The 20,087-nt window shown below is 40.0% G+C and overlaps 1 protein-coding gene across 2 annotated transcripts in view; it reads right to left on the bottom strand.

The window, feature by feature from the left end:
- Positions 1-2,138: 2,138 nt before the first annotated feature.
- Positions 2,139-20,087, bottom strand: part of KLHL23 (kelch like family member 23) — a 23,430-nt gene continuing 5,481 nt past the window's right edge. Inside the window, exons 2-4 of one of the 2 annotated variants that reach the window (XM_007452627.1) lie at positions 18,080-19,294; positions 14,612-14,764; positions 2,139-4,263 (exon numbers count right to left, since the gene is read on the bottom strand). In XM_007452627.1, coding sequence (XP_007452689.1) covers positions 3,953-4,263; positions 14,612-14,764; positions 18,080-19,292 — 1,677 coding nt within the window. In that variant the 5' untranslated portion in view covers positions 19,293-19,294 and the 3' untranslated portion in view covers positions 2,139-3,952. The remainder of the gene's footprint in view (positions 4,264-14,611; positions 14,765-18,079; positions 19,295-20,087) is intronic. The other variant, XM_007452626.1, reaches the window with a different exon arrangement.

Here is a 20,087-nt window from a genome sequence, read left to right as displayed (position 1 = left end):
TATCCCTCTTCTGTCTTTAGTATTTTTATTGTTATGTATTTTAATTTTATGCCTAGAAACAAGAAACAATCTAGTAGCAGTAAGCATCCCTAGCATCCAGACGATGGTCTTGAAATACCATTTTTCCCTAAAAGAAATCAGGGCTGCTTGGAGAAATGGCTGATTCCAGGTTTGAGGCGGGAAATGCACAAATGAGCCAGGAGTATCTGGTCATACCAGACAGCAAAGAAGCTCTCAAATACTGGAGCTGTGCCAAAAGGGAACAACTCTGGGAAGCACTCTGCAGAGCCTTTCACTGGCTCAAGATGATAAACGGAGCATCAGTAAGAGTAACTGCAATGGACTGAAAGACGCCAAGTACATTTAAATCCATGAGTTCAAAACAATTTAAAAGAAACAACAGGGACTTCCCTGGTGGCGCAGTGGTTAAGAATCCGCCTGCCAATGCAGGGGACACGGGTTCGAGCCCTGGTCCGGGAAGATCCCACATGTCTCGGAGCAATTAAGCCCGTGCGCCACAACTACTGAGCCTGCGCTCTAGAGCCCGCGAGCCACGACTGCTGAGCCCATGAGCCACAACTATTGAAGCCCATGCACCTAGAGCCCATGCTCTGCAACAAGAGAAGCCACTGCAGTGAGAAGCCCGTGCACCGCAATGAAGAGTAGCCCCCGCTCACCCCAACTAGAGAAAGCCCGTGCACAGCAACGAAGACCCAACGCAGCCAAAAATAAATAAATAAATGTTAAAAAAAATTAAAAACAATAATCTAATAAATCACCTTTGAAGGATGCTAACAACTATTCATTTTGCAAACTGGTGCATAAAGTTAGGAATCAAGCACTTCTTCTACCTTTCCTATACAAACTATACCTCTGGGTAAACAACTAGTAAATGAAGGAAGGGTTTTCTTTATAGAAGTATTTCTATACACCAAATACACCAAGAAGAGAGAGCACTGGAAATCACCATTTTGCAATCCCTAATGAATTAAGGATCTGGGTGTTGAGCATCTATGGCTGCCAACATCAGAAAGAGACAATTACGTCTTTTGATGAATGAACACACCACCACCTGTGAAGTAATTCTGACCAAAAAAAAAAAAAAAAATCAAACCTGAATCTGATTAAGCTTCTGGATCTAACTACCAACTTATAGGAAACACAGGGGACAGAGGAATGTGCTAAACTACACAATAGGAACACAATCAGTAAAATCTCAACTCTGGGAAAGCAGAATGAATGATCTACCTTCTTCAACAATTAAATTGCAAGGAGTTAAAAAAAGAAAAGATGGATGGGGAACTTACAGATTAAGAGACCTAAAAATTTTTTCTATGAATATGAAAATAAAGGCTAATGTGCCTTTAAGCAAGTACCCTAGATATTGATCCTGTTTCAGTTGTAGCTAAAAACTAAAAATAAGACTTGTGAGAAACAGCAACTTTCAAAATTTGGACACTTGGAGTCCTCTTAATTAAGTCATACTTAAAATCATCTCCACAACTTTAATTATTTTGTAAAATAGTGTTTGCCCTCCCAAAGCAATGGCCTGCATTTAATTATAGTAAAATATTTTTCATTCATACAACAGTGATTTGGAACTTGGAATAATTCTGACCGAAATGTTTACCTTTCTTAATTCTTTCTTGTGTGCATATATCAAGAACAAAAAAAGAATTTTATAGAAAATAGGAGCTGGAAATTAAATGCCTGAGATCACAAACTATTTTCAAGATCCTTAAGAATAAGACGGGATCCATGATCTCAAAATTAGCCAAGAGACATAACATGCACATATAAATGTTAAATTCTTTAAATGTGCCAATGGAAGTTTTACTGTGGCTGAAACAGTCAGGAAAGAATTTCCAGAGGCTGGACTTTTATAGGACCTAGATAAGCTGAAAGGAGGCAAAAGTGATTGCAGCTGTTCTCATCCATTCACAAAAGAGATCTCTAAAGCCCTACTGGATAACATATTACTGGTTCAGCATTAAATGCAAATGTTCTTGAGAGCAATAAAATATTCTGTAATTCAAGTACAGATTGAAATACTCTGTAATTCAGTTGCTTCACTAATTCAGAAACTCAATTGTCCTTCAATTCAAATGGCCCAAATTCAAGCAGCTTTACCATGTATGCAGTGATTTATTTATTTTTATTGAAAATACAAAGTAATATTAAAGGAAAACATTTAAATAATTTAAAAATCATTCCATATCCCCCTACACTAACACAATGAATTTCACTTCTGCATATTACTTTCCACATGCATAAAGATTTTACAGACACAATGATAGTGTTCATACCATTTTATATTGTGCGTATTTTACTTACCATATCACAGACATGCCCATGTTTCTACAGTCTTCCAAACAATTTTTTTAATGGCAGTATAAGGCTTCACTCTTTTTATTAGCCCACTTTCTTCTTTGCCATTTAGATTATTTCCAATTTTTCGCTATTGTAAATAATGCAGACATAAACAACCTCATGCATTTACCTTTTTGTTTGTTTATTTTGTTTGTATGTTATTCTTTAGGTTACAAATCAAGGAGTACAATTTATGAGGAAAAAATATGGTCATTTTTATGGCATTCTATGTAGTGCCATATTGTGTTCCTAAAGGGTTGTATCTGTTTAAAATGCCTTCTTAAACAAATGTATTAAACAGGTTCTTTCTAAAATTTAAAAATAACTCAGAAAAATTAGGTAGTTTTACACTTACATACTTAAAGTTAAAAATAATTATTGTCTCTTAAAAAATAAAGAGTGTGGGTAGATGATCTAACAGATTACTAAAAGTTTAGATGAGTTAACTTAAGCTATGCTTCTTAACTTTTCTCAAGTTATGGCACACATGGACAGTGATATGGTAGGCACACTGGAGAAAATGGACAAAGATGTTTCTGGCCCTGAAGCTTCAGCTACCCAGGCCACCTCTGGCTACTCCAAGAGCTGTGGGGATCCATATCTAGGCACATCTATCACCCAAAGAGCCAGTGTACATGGGAAGGGAAGTTCTAATTGAGGTTAGGTGACTCAATCCAAGTCACAAAATCTAGTTAGTGGAAAATGAATTCAAATTTCTTCTCATCAATGTATTTTCTACTGTATCACAATGTTCTACATGCTTTCTGGCTCTAAATTTCAATTTCACATGCAGACAAGTACCTATACTTATGAATAAAGAGGATTTTCTGATATGCTTAGAGACACGTAAACTAGCAATTTATATCAAAGCTGAAAATTAAAAATAGCTCTTAGGATCAACAAATATTCAACTCTTTCCTCTGTAATTTTTCAGATTTTCCATTCTTTTAAATTTAGTTTGTAAACTCTGAATAGTAATAATCTTTTGCACAACATCTTGTATATCTCTGGGAGTCAGTAAATAAAGAATCATAACTATAAATAATATACACTACAAAGGAAAAACACTAGACTTAAGTCCATTCTAAATAATTCTAAAGGTAAAAAAAAAATTTTAAGTATTGATTTTGTAGAGGTAGAGAATATTCCCTCTTTATATTTCAAATTCCTTGTTAGCTAAATGGAATTTTAATGCACACTATTACATTACATTAATGTACACTATTACACTGTCATAAGAAATATTTCACTCCACAGAATGATTTTGACCTACACCCAGTGTTGATGCTACCAGGAGATAAAAATTCACTGCAAAGACGTTTCACCTTTTACCAAGTGTCCAGTGTTCCAGATCACCTTTGATGAGCAGAGATTAAAGGTAGTAACCCCACTGATTCAACTGTAAATATACATAAGATGTTTCTTGACCATTAATCACAGGGTCGGGGTGTAGAGTGGGGTTAGGCATGAGAATTTACCTAACGTGCGCCAGGCTACAATAACAAGTAAGACACTCCAAACCCTACATTCTTTTTCACTACACCCTGAAACAGTGATTACTTGGTCATTTCTATGGACTTAATCAAACATTATACACACAAACACACCCGTGGGACCGCATGGCACTTGGAAGATTACCCACGATTTCCCACTTATTAAGATCTGGATCATATTTCTCAATGCTCTGAAGATATGTCCCCTTTGAGTAGGAATACCCCCCAGTGACATAAATACATCCATTCATGATGACGGCACCACACTCCATCCTCCTTTCCATCATGGGAGCGATCTCTCTCCATTCATTCTGTTCAGGGTCATAGCATTCTGTGATTGTAGTTTGTCCACCAACTAGATAGAGCTTATTTTCAAATGGAACTGAACACAATCCATATTCTATTAAAAAGAAAAAAGCATATTTCTATTAGGATAACAAGCAAAAGAGATACCTTAGGGTGGTGATATAATAATGCTTTACAATTTAGCATACAAAAATAGAGTAGTTGTGACATTTTGATTCCAGCACACACTACCACAACACGGAGCCTTAAAATCCACTCCCAATCACCAGACTCAGATTACCTATTCCTGCCGCTGTCTTTCAGGTTATCCCTAGACTGGCTTTGCAGGATGCTGGGAAGAACTCATCCTCCAACCACTATCCTTCTGGGAACTTCCCAGCACAGGCACCTTTTTCTCTACGCCTATGTGTAAAAGGTGGTAGCAGCAGAGTCCCTCTGCCATGTAATTGCCAGGTAATTGGTGTAGGGTCCTTCGGGTCTTAGCAGCTAACCCTGTACAGTATCTGCTGTCACAGGTGCTTGCCTCTCTCACACTGCCGGTCAAGTTAAAGACACAAGAAGTTAGAGAAATATAAGCCAGTTTAGTGGGGAACTACAGTCTGTGACCTTAAGAAGCTGTGGAAGGTGCTCAAAGGCTGAAGCCTGCCGTGTGAGGTCTGCGTCCTGGGGCTGGGAGTCCACCTCTTGGGGGTCAGCTTTCCAGGCCATTTTAAGTTTTTTCCATTGTATCTCCCCCTCCACATCCAAACCTGCTGGCTCTTCAAGGCACCAGGATCTTTGGCAACTTCACTTCCTCTCCCTTCTTCCCAGGGCTGTGACTAGGGTAAGGCAAGTGACGTGCCCAGAGCACAAAACAGGAGGAGACTCTTCCACTTCCGAGCAACTCCTTCGGTTCTGTGCCTCAAGGGCACAGATCACTTGCCTGACCCTAGTCCCAGCCCTGTTTTTTTCCACGCCCTCGGTTCTAATATCGCTCCCAGCCTGTGAGTTCTTTCTCTGGAAGTATCGACCATTAGAGTACACTTAAATACTTCTGGCTGCAGACCTGAAGAAAGGGCAGGAGTTGTCAGTGGCACTAATACTATGGCGAATAAATGAAGATTTAGCTTGCCATTGCTGAGCTGTTCCATGTGCCTGGAACACCTTCTTTTCCCAGGTCCTTGCACAGCTACCTTCTCCATGTCATTCAGGTCTCATCTTACTCTCACCTCCTCAGAGGGCCTTCCCAGATCATCCAACCTGAAGGAGCTGGTCAGGCATCTCTACCACATCACCCTACTTTAATTCTCTCTGTAGCTCTTCTCGTGATCTGATGTGGTTCCTGTTTACAGTCTCTCTCTTCCTTCTGACAGTGCAGGAACTGTGTCCTGCCCACCACTCCACTCCCAACTGAAGGATGGCAAGTGTCTGGCATCTTGTAAGGACTCAATAAAAGTTTGTTGAATCAATGAATGAATTGTACCTTGTACCCTCCGTGCCCAAATATGCGCTCCCATTACTTCGTGGAAGAAAAGCTTATAAAGCCTTCTTTAGAAAGAAAGAATGTACAATCAGAAATGTGATTTCCCCTTTAAGTAGGGAAGACAAATTCTTATCAGTAAAGTTCTTACTATTTAGGTTTCAAAGCCTAAGGAAAAGTCTGAGAAGACTGGTATTTCTGCTTTGAGTCCCCATATTGTTGTTCTCTGGTTTCTGACATCCAAGAAAAAAAGAATTCTCCTACCTCTGAAAACCCATTTATTACCTTTCAATTATACACATGCAGAATTTTTATAGGATTTAGTTGTTTTTGAGTACTTGTGACACATTGTTTATATAAATTATGAGTCATTCTGTCAAATGGTTATTGTGAAAATTAATGATTCAAAACTTTTATCAGTTGGTATAAATGATTCAACAATGAGCTTATTAAGCTTTTCTTAACTTACATAAATCTCACAAAAAATCCTCAATTTGCAACTCTTATGTTAAGTATCTCAATTTTTCTACAGCAGTAAAAATATTTAAAATAAAGTGACTCCTGGGCTCTCTATTCTGTTCCATTGATTTACGTGTCTGTTTTTGTGCCAGTACCATACTGTTTTGATTACAGTAGTTGTGTAGTATAGTCTAAAGTCAGCAATTCCTCCAGCTCTGTTCTTCTTTTTCAAGACTGTTTTGGCTATTCAGGGTCTTCTGTGCTTCCACACAAATTTTAAAATTATTTTTTCTAGTTCTGTGAAAAATACCCTTGGTATTTTTTTAATTAATTAATTAATTTTATTTTGGGCTGTGTTGGGTCTTCGTTGCTGAGCACAGGCTTTCTCTAGTTGTGGTGAGTGGGGGCTACTCTTCATTGTGGTGCGCAGGCTTCTTCTCGTAGTGGCTTCTCTTGTTGCAGAGCACAGGCTATAGGGCACTTCAGTAGTTGCGGCACACGAGCTCAGTAGTTGTGGCTTGCAGGCTCTAGAGTGCAGGCTCAGTAGCTGTGACACACAGGCTTAGCTGCTCCACGGCATGTGGGATCTTCCTGGACCAGGGCTCGAACCCGTGTCTCCTGCATTGGCAGGCAGATTCTTAACCACTGCGCCACCAGGGAAGCCCTACCCTTGGTATTTTGATAGGGATTGCACTGAATCTGTAGATTGCCTTAGAGTAGTGTGGTCATTTTAACAATATTAATTCTTCCAATCCATGAACACAGTATGTCTTTCCATCTGTTTATAACATCTTCAATTTCTTTCATCAGTGTCTTACAGTTTTCCGAGCACAGGTCTTTACCTCCTTAGGAAGGTTTAGTCCCAGGTATTTTATTCTTTTTGATGCAATGGTAAATGGGATTGTTTCTTTAATTTCTCTTTCTGATAGTTCATTGTTAGCATATAGAAATCCAACAGATTTCTGTATATTAATGCTGTATCCTCATGATCAATTAATCTATGACAAAGGAGGCAAAAATATACAATGGAGAAAAGACAGTCTCTTCAACAAGTAGTGCTGGGAAACCTAGACAGCTACATGGAAAAGAATGAAATTAGAACATTGCCTCATACCATATATAAAAATAAACTCAAAATGGATTAAAGACCTAAATGTAAGGCTGGATACTATAAAACTCTTAGAGGAAAAGACAGGCAGAACACTCTCTGACATAAACAGCAGCAAGATCTTTTTCGATCCACCACTTAAAGTAATGAGAATAAAAAACAAAAGTAAACAAATGGGACCTAATTAAACTTAAAAGAGTTTGTACAGCAAAGGAAACCATAAACAAGACTAAAAGACAACCCTCAGAATCGCAGAAGGTATTTGCAAATGAAGCAACTGACAAAGGATCAATCTCCAAAATATACAAACAGCTCATGCAGCTCAATACCAAAAAAAACCAACCCAATCAAAAAATGGGCAGAAGACCTAAATAGACATTTCTATAAAGAAGACATATAAATCGCCAACAAATACATGAAAAGATGCTCAAAATCACTAATTATTAGAGAAATGCAAATCAAAACTACAATGAGGTATCACCTCACACTGGTCAGAATGGCCATCATCAAAAAATCTAGAAACAATAAATGCTGGAGAGGGTGTGGAGAAAAGAGAACCCTCTTGCACTGTTGGTGGGAATGTAAATTGGTACAGCCACTATGGACAACAGTATGGAGGTTCCTTAGAAAACTAAAAATAGAACTACCATATGACACAGCAATCCCACTACTGGACATATACCCAGAGAACACCATAATTCAAAAAGACACATGCAACCCAATGTACACTGCAGCACTATTTACAATAGCCAGGACATGGAAGTAACCTAAATGTCCATCAACAGAGGAACGGATAAAGAATATATGGTATGAAACGTAAGGTAGGTAGATAGTGGGAAGCAGCCGGATAGCACAGGGAGATCAGCTCGGTGCTTTGTGACTGCCTGGAGGGGTGGGATAGGGAGGGTGGGAGGGAGGGAGACTCAAGAGCGAAGAGATATGGGAACATATGTATATGTATAACTGATTCACTTCGTTATAAAGCAGAAACTAACACACCATTGTAAAGCAATTATACCCCAATAAAGATATTTTAAAAAAAAAGAATATATGGTATGTATATACAATGGAATATTAGCCATAAAAAAGAACAAAATAATTCATTTGCAGCAACATGGATGGACCTAGAGATTGTCATACTGAGTGAAGTCAGAGAATGATGAATATTATATGATATTGCTTATATATGGAATCTTAAAAAAGGGTACAAATGAACTTATCTACAAAACAGAAATAGAGTTACAGAGTAGAAAACAAACTTATGGTTACCAGGGGGTAAGAGGGGGAGGGATACATTGGGATATTGGGATTAACATATACACACTACTATGTGTAAAACAGATAACTAATAAGACCTACTATATAGCATAGGGAACTCTACTCAATACTCTGTAATGGCCTATATGGGAAAAGAATCTAAAAAACAGTGGATATATGTATATGTATCTGATTCACTTTGCTATACACCTGAAACTAACACAACATTGTAAATCAACTATACTCCAACAAATAAATAATTTTTAAAAAAATGATAAAGCAAAAAACCCCCAGATGAACAGATAAAAAAGATGTGATATATATATAATACACACACACACACAATGGAATGCTACTCAGCCATAAAAAAGAAATTTTGCCATTTGCAACAACATGGATGGACTTGGAGGGTATTATGCTAAGTGAAATAAGTCAGACAGAGAAAGACAAATACTGCATGGTATCACTTATATGTGGAATCTAAAAAATAAAACAAGCTAGTTAATATAACAAAAACAAAATAGACTCACAGATATAGAGAACAAGCTAGTGGTTACCAGTGGGGAGAGGGAAGTGGGATAGGGGCAAGATAGGGGTAGGGGATTAAGAAGTACAAACTATTATGTATAAAATGAATAGGCTACAAGGATATATTGTACAACACAGGGAATATAGCCAATACTTTATAATAACTATAGAGTATAAAATATTTTAACTATAAAAAAATTTTAAAATTATAAATCACTATGCTGTACCCCTAAAACTTATATAATATTGTACATAAACTATATCTCAATTTTTAAAAAGTATAAAAATAAATAAAGTGGGCTTCTCTGGTGGCACAGGGGTTAAGAATCCGCCTGCCAATGCAGGGGACATGGGTTCCATCCCTGGTCCAGGAACATACCACATGCTGTGGGGCAACTAAGCCTGCAAGCCACAACTACTGAGCCCACGTGCCACAACTACTGAGCCCACATGCCTACAGCCCGTGCTCCACAGAAAGAGACGCCACTGCATGACAAGCCCGCGCACTGCAATGAAGAGCAGCCCCCACTCGCCGCAACTAGAGAAAGCCTATAAGCAGCAATGAAAAACCAACGCAGCCATAAACAAACAAACAAACAGATAAATAAATAAATTCCTGGTAGTTTTTCCCCTGTTATCCAAATGCAACATAATGTTCTGTTATAGTTGATGGAAACTTCCTCAGCTATAACTGCCTTTTTTCTTGTTGGTCATTCTATAAAGCTACTGATGCTAAGGGACTGTGTCTTGTTTATTGAGCTCCTAGCGCTGTACATAGCAAGCAGGAAGCACTCAGCAAATATCTGTTGGACAAATGAATGAATGAACAATTTCAAACCAAGTATGAGGAATAGCACCATCTGTCATGGCTCAAAAGAGTTTACACACAAATATGCACTATAAATACATGGCAGTCTGTATTCAGTGTTACATGAGTGATAGGAACAAAGCCATGCAGGGATTCAGAGACAACCACAATATTTTCAGGTATTCAATATCCATTGAAATACTTTAAGATTTTTACCTAAGATTTTTTTCTCACTGAAAAGACCTGTAAAGCTTATCTAATCTAACTTCCTTATTTTGCTGGAAAGTAAGGCCCAAGAGCTTAAGCTGCTGCCCAAGATTACACAAGTAAATAAATAGCAGAGCCAGGAGAGAACGTTATTCCCACTGGACACAGCTCTCCACGGATTTTCCCTCTCTATCACTTACTGCTTCTCCCGGGTTCTTCACGCACTCTTCTTCCTCAGCTCATCCTTTAACTAATGCTGTTTACCAAGATTTTGCTCACTACTGTGTTGTTGGTCCCAACCTCCCAAGGCATCTCATTCACCTCCACACATAGTCATCATCTCTGAGCAAACAACTCACAGGTCTCTGTATTTAGCTGCATTCTTCCTCCTGAGCTGCAGAACCACACTTTGCATCGCTTGCTGGACAGCTCTTCTGAGTTATCTAACTGGTCCTTGACATTTCACTACAAAACTGAGTTCATCATCTTTCCTCTTCTCCCTCCCACTGGTTGCTACTTCAATGCTCCTAGTCAATCAGACAGAGAGCCTGGAATGACTGTCAATTCCTTTCTCGTCCTCATTGCCAATGTCCAGTCACCCAAGGGAGCAATCACTACCATTCAATCAATGGTGAATCTGTAACATTCCTCGCACCTGCCTGTTTTCTACTCCTACCACTTCAGGCTTGCAGTATTTCTCACCTGGTTTATTACAATAGCTTTAGCAGATCTCCCTGCCATCTTTCTCCCAGTCTATTCTCAAAGGAGTTCTTTTCTTGAAGCTAGAACTGATCACGCATCATTCTCTTGCTCTGAAAACTTTAAGCTCTCTATTTTTAAAATTCTCCAGGCTGCCATTCAAAGCCCTCCATGACATGCTCTTCAAGTGAACTCGCCCATCCAGTCTCTCATCCTACCCTCTTGCATCTCATTATATACTCTTACTCCCAGGAACTGGAATGAACCTGGAAATTTCCCTTCAGCCTTCCTTCACTGGCTAACTTTCTGCCAGAGCGCTCTTCCCCAAAAACTACCTTCCTTAATTGTAGCTATTCCTTAAGGCCCAAATCATAACAGCCTATGCCTGGAAGTCTTCTAAGATTGTCAGGGTCCCCTTAATTAGACTGAAGCTCACTCTACCCTCAATTTCAGTAGCACTTATTTGTAAGACTGTCTTGTATTCCTGTTATGTATGTGTATTTACTACTAGATACTGAGTTCCTCTGGCAGTAAAATTAATCATCTTTGTGTCTTATGTAATAACTGTCGATAGAATGGTATCTTTCCCAAGGTAAGGTCTCAATAAATGTTATCTTGAATTTAATGGGATTATAGTCCCGTTTTTCAACTATACAAAGTAACCACCCTTAAAAGCATTAAGAAAAAAGATAACATTTAGATTACCTTTTAAAAATAACAGTAGTCATTTCTTTGTGGTCTAAGCTACATATCTATAAGGTAGACTCAAGACTGACATTTTACATTCTTCAGGAAGTGCTCCTAAACTGCATAAGAGGCATAACTTGCTATAATTCAGAGGATGTAGGTCCAAATGCCTTCCAGGGCCAAGGAGATAACAGACTAGCTGAATGAACCAGGCTAGGGGTAAGAAAAACAGCAGCACAGGCCTCCCAAGTCTATGATGTGATGAGAATGGAAGAGACCGTGGTGAAACGGAGCATATAAGCCTCATCTAAAGGGAACAGCCACTGCTTGGCACCAATAATTGTTGCCAGGAAGGAATATGATCCAAGGTTGCGAGATCCTGCAATTTTTCTAAAGGCCAGAAATCATGATTTTTATTTGAAATCTCCTGAATTTTAAATATTGGTAACAAGCCAGTTAAAAAATATTTTGAACACTGTAAGAGCCAAACAGAAGATACCACGTAGGCTGCTAATTTGATAACTTCGTTTCTCACAATATGTCAGGAAAATGTCCAATGTGAATCAAAATGCTCCATATGGAATTCTAATATTCATTTCTAATTGATTTTTTGATTTGCCATGGCTTTACATACTTTGGCTTAAGTCTCACTACCTTTTAAACTCTCTTTCAAGCAGTTAACAAGCTATACCCAATTTAAGTATGTTATGAGACCTTTATTTCTGTATTTATTTTTTAATTAATTAATTTACTTATTTTATTTTTGGCCACGTTGGGTCTTCATTGCTGTGCACGGGCTTTCTCTAGTTGCAGTGAGTGCGGGCTTCTCTTGTTGCAGAGCACGGGCTCTAAGCGCGTGGGCTTCAGTAGTTGTGGCTTGTGGGCTCTTGAGCACAGGCTCAGTAGTTGTGGCGCACGGGTTTAGTTGCTCTGCAGCATGTGGGATCTTCCCAGACCAGGGATCGAACCTGTGTCCCCTGCATTGGCAGGTGGATTCTTAACCACTGAGCCACCACAGAAGTCCCTTTAAAGGAATCTCTTTATGAAATGTAAATTAAGTTTGTAATGTAAACAACTGCCCTCTGATTTGTTAATCTGACTTTTCATATGTTAGATTTTCTTTGTAAAGATAAGTCAGAGAAGTATCTAACTCATAAGGTTAACGTGAGGATCAAATGAAGTAACAGTGTAGTTGTTAAGAGCATGAGCTCCCAGCCAGACTGCCTGGATTTGAATCTCACAACAAACCCTAGCTAGCTGACCTTGGGCAATACATTCACTCTCTGTGTGCCTCAGTGACTTATAAAATAGTAGCAGTACCTAGCTCACAGGATTGCTGTGAGGTTTCAAAGGATTAATACAGATAAAAGTATTGGAATAGTTAGTGCCTGGTACATACTTATTGAATAAATGTTAGCTATTACAGGCATACCTTGACGATATCGCAGGTTGGGTTCCAGAGCACAGTAATAAAGTGAATATCACAATAAAGCGTCACACAGTTTTTGGTTTTCCAGGGCATATAAAAGTTATGTTTATACTATACTGTAGTCTATTAAGTGTGCAATAGCATATTTTTTATGTCTAAAAAAACAATGAATATACCTTAATTTCAAAATATTTTATTGCTAAAAAATGCCAATTCAATTACAATAGAACATCAAAGATCACTGATCAAAGATTACAATAACAAATGTAATAATAATGAAAAAGTTTTAAACACTGCAAGAATAACCAAACTGTGACAAGACACAAAGTGAGCAAACGCTGTTGGAAAAATGGCACCGATAGAATTCTCAAGGCAGGGCTGCCACAAACCTTCAATTTGTAAAAAATGCAATATCTGCAAAGTACAGTAAAGCGAAGCACAATAAAACAAGGTATGCCTGTACTCAGTATGACAGTTATTATTATTTTCTATTATAATTTCATTAGTTATCACAGCAAGTTGTGGGGAGTCTGGGATAATACATCTAAACTACTAGGAGACGAAAGTCTACCTCCAATATGTCTTCAGAGCCAGGACAGCATATGGCTGAAGTCCCTCCTTGTGTAAGTCCTGTGGTATATGCAGACACAGCACCAGATTCAGGTGTGCTCCCCCTGAACTGTGAGATGACATATATGATGTATGGTGGAACTAGCTGCATTGGTCAAAAGTAGGAGAGCCTGTTCCCTTATGGACAGGCAGATTGCTTATCGGTCATAGCACAGGTCAATGCAATCAAACTGCCTGACTTTGAATCCTGATCCACCACTTCCAAACTGTGTGACCTTGGCAAAGCTACTTATCCTTTCTAAGCCTTTACAAATATGTAAAACAGGGGTAAACAATACTTACAGGATTGTAGTTAGAATTTAAGGTAATATTACATGCAAAGCACTCAGTCAGTACCTGACCTATGGAAAGTGCTCAAGAAGGTCAGCTATCATTATTATTCTCAGATGGTTCAAGCTCATGAATTCCAACTATGCTCTCCAGTGACTCACACAGAAGCCGGATGCTATATGGAAAATGATTCTAAGTAGTATGGTGACATGGTGATATGAATCTTTCCTAATGAAAAAAACCTTAATCAGATGGCTTAACCTTAACCAGGTAACTGTAACAGTTTATCCTCCCCCCTGAGCTCTAACCAAAGAGACAAGTCAAAGAACAAAGGACACCACAGAAGGCAGGCCATTCTTTGTGGGTAGACAACTGTTAAGGCCAACACAGGGCCCTGCACATCACAGGAGTATGTGCTTAATAGCTATTGAAACCCAGAAAGAACATGCTTCTAAAAAAAAAAAATCATTTCTTGCTGAACTGAATCAACAGGTATCCTTCCCAACTATTTCATAGACTAGTGGTTTTTAACTGTCAATAAAAATTGTGTTTTATATAATGCATGTAGTAAATGAAAGAAAGCATATAACTAAGGAATAGGAAACACAAAAAAAGAATCTCAGTAAAAAAAAGTTATGCAGAAACTAATTCTTTTAACCATACAGGCTTAAAATATGTGTCATGTAAAGACATTAGGGAAAGTATTTGTAGGTGTCATCTAGCTGGAATAAGCTAATTGTGATTATTGTTAGATGAACATGTGAATATTTTGAGCCTTTAATTATACCCATGTGTAGCCTACTACAAATTTAGCACTTTCTACTTCCAGCCCATTTTTAGCCATCTCTTATGCTGATAAGATGCATCACAACATGTACTATTTGAGACAGTAAGTTGTTACCTGGATGTGGACTGGAGGTGATGAGGCTCCATTCATTGATATCTGAATTGTAGCTCTGGACCTTGTCATAGGTGCAGCTTCCTCTGTATCCGCAGTGGCCGCCAATGACGTAGATAACTTCATGTAAGACACAGGCAGTAGCATTTCCCACGCCTGTGTGTTAATTAAAATCACATCTTCAGATTGCTCTTTCATTCGGTTTTGCAATGAATATTGGACTAAGATTACTATGGATTTTGTTATTATTGACAGTAGATGCAAGGCATTGTGCTACGAAGGATAGAAGAATTAAAAAAAAAAGGCTCCCTGCACCTTTTTTTAAAAGGGGTGAGACATTTACACAAATAATTAGAACACAGGGTAGAGAACTCCTATGAACGTTCAGAGCAAGGAGACACTGCTTTGACTAAGGGAATCATGGCAGGCAGTGGCAGAATTTGTCCTGGGCCTCAGTAGGTAGCCTTTGGCAGGCACAGGTGAGAGGAAGCCATCCTAGGCAGAGGGAAAGGTGAGTGCTTATTGGACAATGTCACGTAGCTGAGTTTTATTCCCAGCACTTGGGCAGGGCAGGTGGCACACCTGGGGCTGTCGTGTGGAAATTAAAGCTGACGTGGTAAACTGAAGCCACATGGCAAAGGATCCTGATGCCCAACTAAGAAACATGGACTTAATTTAGCAGGACTTTTAAGGTTTTTCAAGAGAGGAAGGGAGGGACTACAGGAGTAAAAGGTCAAGAGTCAGAAAGAGGTAGGTATTGGCCCAGGTGCTGAGGGCCTGACTTTAGACTGGGCCTTGAGTCGGAGGGAAGGATACCAAGGTAAGAGACACTGGCAGAACAGATGGGCCTTGATGACTGACTGCGTCCAAGACAAACAAGACTCATTCTGAGGTCCTGAGCTCGGAAAACTGGGAAACACTGATGCCACAGAAAAATAAGGAAGAAATGGATTCAGCAGGGGAAGAAGACATGAGGAAGAAAGATGAGGAGGCTCGTTTTCGTTGAAAATGTCAGTTTTAAGTCTTTCAACCAACTTTTTACTTAGCCTGTTAGATGGGCCGGTGCAGTTCAATCTCCCTGTGCATTTCTACTCCAAAACGAAAGTGAGTTTATAAGCAGGGCAGTTATGATGAGGGGGACAAAAAGTTAGGAGTTTCTAAACAGCCGGGTATTTATTTCTTCTCTGTATACCCGTAAACTAAAAAAGGAAATGAATTTGAAATTTGACTTTGCCCAATTTAGGTGCTCATTACCAGGGAAAGCTGCTAGTTCACTTTATGGCTACAAAATAAAACAAACTGGGGAACACAGTGTTATCCTTTCTAGAGACAAATGGGAAACTTAAAGTTCAGCATGAGTCCACCCATCAGAACCAGTACTAGCAAAAAGTGCACATAACTGACAAAAGTGTTACCCTTCCCTGGGATGGTCAGATATAATCAGGAATCAAAACTTAAGTTAAAAGTATAAAACTCTGGGGCTTCCCTGGTGGCGCAGTGGTTGAGAGTCCGCCTGCCGATGCAGGGGACACGGGTTCGTGCCCCAGTCCGGGAAGATCCCACATGCCGCGGAGCAGCTGGGCCCGTTGAGCCATGGCCGCTGAGCCTGTGCGTCCGGAGCCTGTGCTCCGCAACGGGAGAGACCACAACAGTGAGAGGCCCGCGTACCGCAAAAAAAAAAAAGTATAAAACTCTCGAATTTCAGACCCAGCTGGGGAGTAGGGGAAGACTTCAGCATACAAGGGTCTTCCATTCCACTCAAGGCTAAGGCAAGAACACGTGTGGCCTTCTTTACAGTGGATACACCATTGCAGCATTTTCTTTTCGGGAAGCACTGTTTCACACATGATTTAACAACATTTCAGTAAAGTAATACATTTCAATCCTCAAAGAAATATACTCTAAACTGCAGAACCACTGAAATTGTGATCTTATCATTAAGAAACAGAGGCAGAAATATATCCAGGTTTACAATAGCTGCTAAAATATTTGAACTTTCCTTGCTTCTTTTGTAGGAAAGGAGTCAGGACATTAAGAGCCACCCTGGGGAGAGGACTGGGAGAATTAGTAAATTGGGGGGGGTCAAGCTCAGGCAGAGTCAAAAACCAGAGCAGCTATCGCAGCAGGCACCTTCTCCCAACCTGCCAACCACTTCGCAATCTTCGGACGTGCAGGAGAGTGGCTGTAATTGAATATGAAAGATATTTCTGCGCTGTCAAAGCTGACATGTTCTTCTATAAGATGTTCATGACTATAATGCCTAACACTTACTGAGTGCTTACTCTGTGCCAGGCACGGTTCTAAGCACTTCACATGAATAAACTCAATGAATCCTTTCAGAACTAAGCTATGTAATATTGTGACCCCCATTGTACAGATGGCAAAACTGGGGCACAGGGAGATTAAACCATTTGCCCAAGCTCACCAGCAAGTGAGGTGAAAGTCAGGATTTGGATCCAGGCAGTGTGGCTTCAGAAGAAGCATGTCTGGTCACAAGGCCATTCTGCCTCTCAGGCTTCCTGTTCTCATCCAAGAATCACACCGGGTCAGATTCCCAGACCAGGTCAGATTCCCACACCCTCACTAGCATTAAAAAAGAAACAGAAAGGCCTGGGAAGAAACATCTGGAATAAAATGACTCAAATTTGGTAACAATGTACCAGTTTGTGTGCAACTCCCCAGCACCAATGAATAAATGTAATGAAATAAGTGAGATTCTAGCTTAACTTTTTTTTTACAGTGGGAGAGAAAGACAAGGCTAATCTAGTACCAAACACAGCAGAAAATACAGTGTTTATCAGACAGATGCTGAGATCCAATAGCCACTGTGTGGGCCACATGCGGGAGGTAGGGGACCTGCCCCTCTCCTTTTCCCTCTAAGACAAGACTGGAGAGCAGAGGTTGTTTGTCTCTAGTTTTTGAGAGAATGTAAGTTGTTACATCCTATAGGGACCAAAGCTCTCAAGGTTTTAATGAAAGACCTTTTAAAAGACAGATGATCAGATGATGAGAGGAAAAAAAGCTGAATATTTAAAAGCAGAATCAAAAAGGTTCAATGTCAAGAGCAAGCAAAAAAATAGAAAATTAAACATGAATAAAAGTACCCAGCTTTCTCTCTTCATTTAGCCTTTGATTTAAATATAAATTCTTAAGACTCAAAGCAAGATGTAGATTCAAAACAGGCTGTAGAATAAGAAAAATGAATTATACTGTTTTCTTATATAAATAATATTTCTTTTCTAGCCTGGGTAGCATACTCTGATCACAGAACTCTCAGTCAAGTTGGGGACTGCTATACTATATTTTCACTCGGAACATTCTGTGTAACATTATTTGTATAAGCCACTATAGTTCCTAGGTAGCATTCCAAAGTGATAAATTCTTTTTAACGTTATCTGTGAGAGAACTGAGAGACCCTTGGCCTAACCTCAAACACCTAAAAAATACAGAATAAACACAATCTGCACTTACCTTTAATCATGTTTGCAATAGGAATCCATCTCTCTTTTAATGGATCATAGAACTCGGCCTCTTCTGCTGGAGCCCCTTTTCTGTAACCACCTAAAGCATAGACACAGCCACCCAAGGTGACTGCACAGTGGTAATACCTGGCATTGATCATTGGCAAACCTTCTGTCCATTCATCACTTTCACTGTTATAGATCCACACTGTGTCAAGAGCTTCTATGTTATCCGTTCTGTAACCCCCAGTTACATAAATATTGGGTCCCAAACATGTAACACCATAGCTCTCCCTAGTGTAATCTGGTATTTCTGCTCCCTGGATCCAAACATTTGTCAAAGGATCCCATACGTGCACCTCTGATAAAGGATGCCAGTAATAGCCTCCAACGATATACATTGTGGCTGTGGACCTCTGAGAAATCTCTTTATGCATGGGATTCAAAGCATTGTATATGAGAGATCGGATCTTATTTTCGGTTAACAGGCAGCTTCTTTGAAGGCCCAAAGCTGTTTTTAAATACACTGGATCTATATCTATGTTGATATAGCTTAGTAGATTATACAGGCATTCAATTCGATTTTCTACATCATGAGCAGTCCACTTGATAACTGGCTCTATGACAGCTTCTTCTTTCCAAACACTGAGATTCTTTCTGGACAAGATAAAGAGAAATTTTTCAAGGCTTATTTCCAGAAATTCTTCTTGTTGCCATACTTCCTTAAACCTTGAGCATAGAATTCTTCGAGATTCCTTCTCTAGTTCTGGACACACGTGAAATTCTGCAAAGGAGTGCATTCCAATACAATTATCAATATCCAAGTGCCTTACCAAAAACTGCTCACATGCTTTCTTTACTGAAAGGAATTGTAGCAGATCTGCTGCTTCAAGCAGGCTTTGAACATTCCTTTTAGTTATCTCAATTTGGGACGTGTACGCATAATTTACAAGGCCTTCCAAGATATCATGTTGGATGCCAGAGATTTTTATTTTATTTTTAAATTTTTCTTTCATATCAGCTGTGAACATTGCTTTAAAATAATTGCTGCAAGCAGCTAAAACAGCTCGGTGACAATGGAATATTATGCCTGAAGGACACTGAAGGGTAATATCAGTAAATAATCCATCCAAGTAAAATGTTTTGAATGCATCCAGAAAATCCACTGGATGCGTCGAATCCTTGAAAAGGTAAATATAATCTTCTTGTCCTTTTAGAGCCATGGCTGCAATAAATATGAAACAATAAACGTGTTTTCAATTGTGCGCATTACCTCATAATCAATGCTAAATATTCCCGTCATTATAATGATTGATTAGCATCCAATATACAAAACTAGACTAAGTTCAGCACTCTGTCACAAATGCAAAATGTGGACACACTATTTCATAATTTATATGATGGTCAATTTCAATGCAGGGTAGCTCGGAGTCTGATATGAGGCCCCCGGATTGCTCAGGGGTCTTTTCGAGAAGAAATATTGATTTGCTACCCCATTCACCCAGTCTCCGAAATCTGCCCCGAGCTGCCGGTCCTACAGAGAGCCCCCACTTGGCAAACCAAGTGTCCAAGAGGTCACCCCACTCGAGGCTGGACCTTGGACGTCTCGGCTCGGCCCCAATTCAGCCTTTTCCCCGAGTTCCGTCTCCCTTTCAAGTCGAATCGAGATGCCAGGAAAGGGATGATCGAAATATAACTGGACAGAAGAAATCTCGGAAAAGGGAAATCCTGTGCTTTTCTGCTCAAGGAAGGACGGAAAGGAAAACTGCCGGACGGCGGCCCCTCCATCCGCGTGCCCCCTCCCCGGCTGCCTCAGGGCTTTCCGCGCGCCGCGCGCCCGGCCCGCGTTTCCGCCCGGAGACCGCCCCGCCCGGGGGCCTGGCATGGGGACTCGCCTCGAGGGCGCCGCGCACCGCCGCCGGGCCGGGCGCCCGCGTCCCTCCACCCCGGGACGCCGCACAGGTGTGGGGAGGGCGCCGCGGACGGCCCCGCGCTCGGCCCGGCCCGCCGCCCGGGCG

Source organism: Lipotes vexillifer, unplaced genomic scaffold, assembly GCF_000442215.2.
Source record: "Lipotes vexillifer unplaced genomic scaffold, Lipotes_vexillifer_v1.1 scaffold454, whole genome shotgun sequence".
In the NCBI taxonomy this organism is placed as follows: Eukaryota; Metazoa; Chordata; class Mammalia; order Artiodactyla; family Lipotidae; genus Lipotes; species Lipotes vexillifer.
This window is presented reverse-complemented; position numbering and strand designations above follow the sequence as displayed.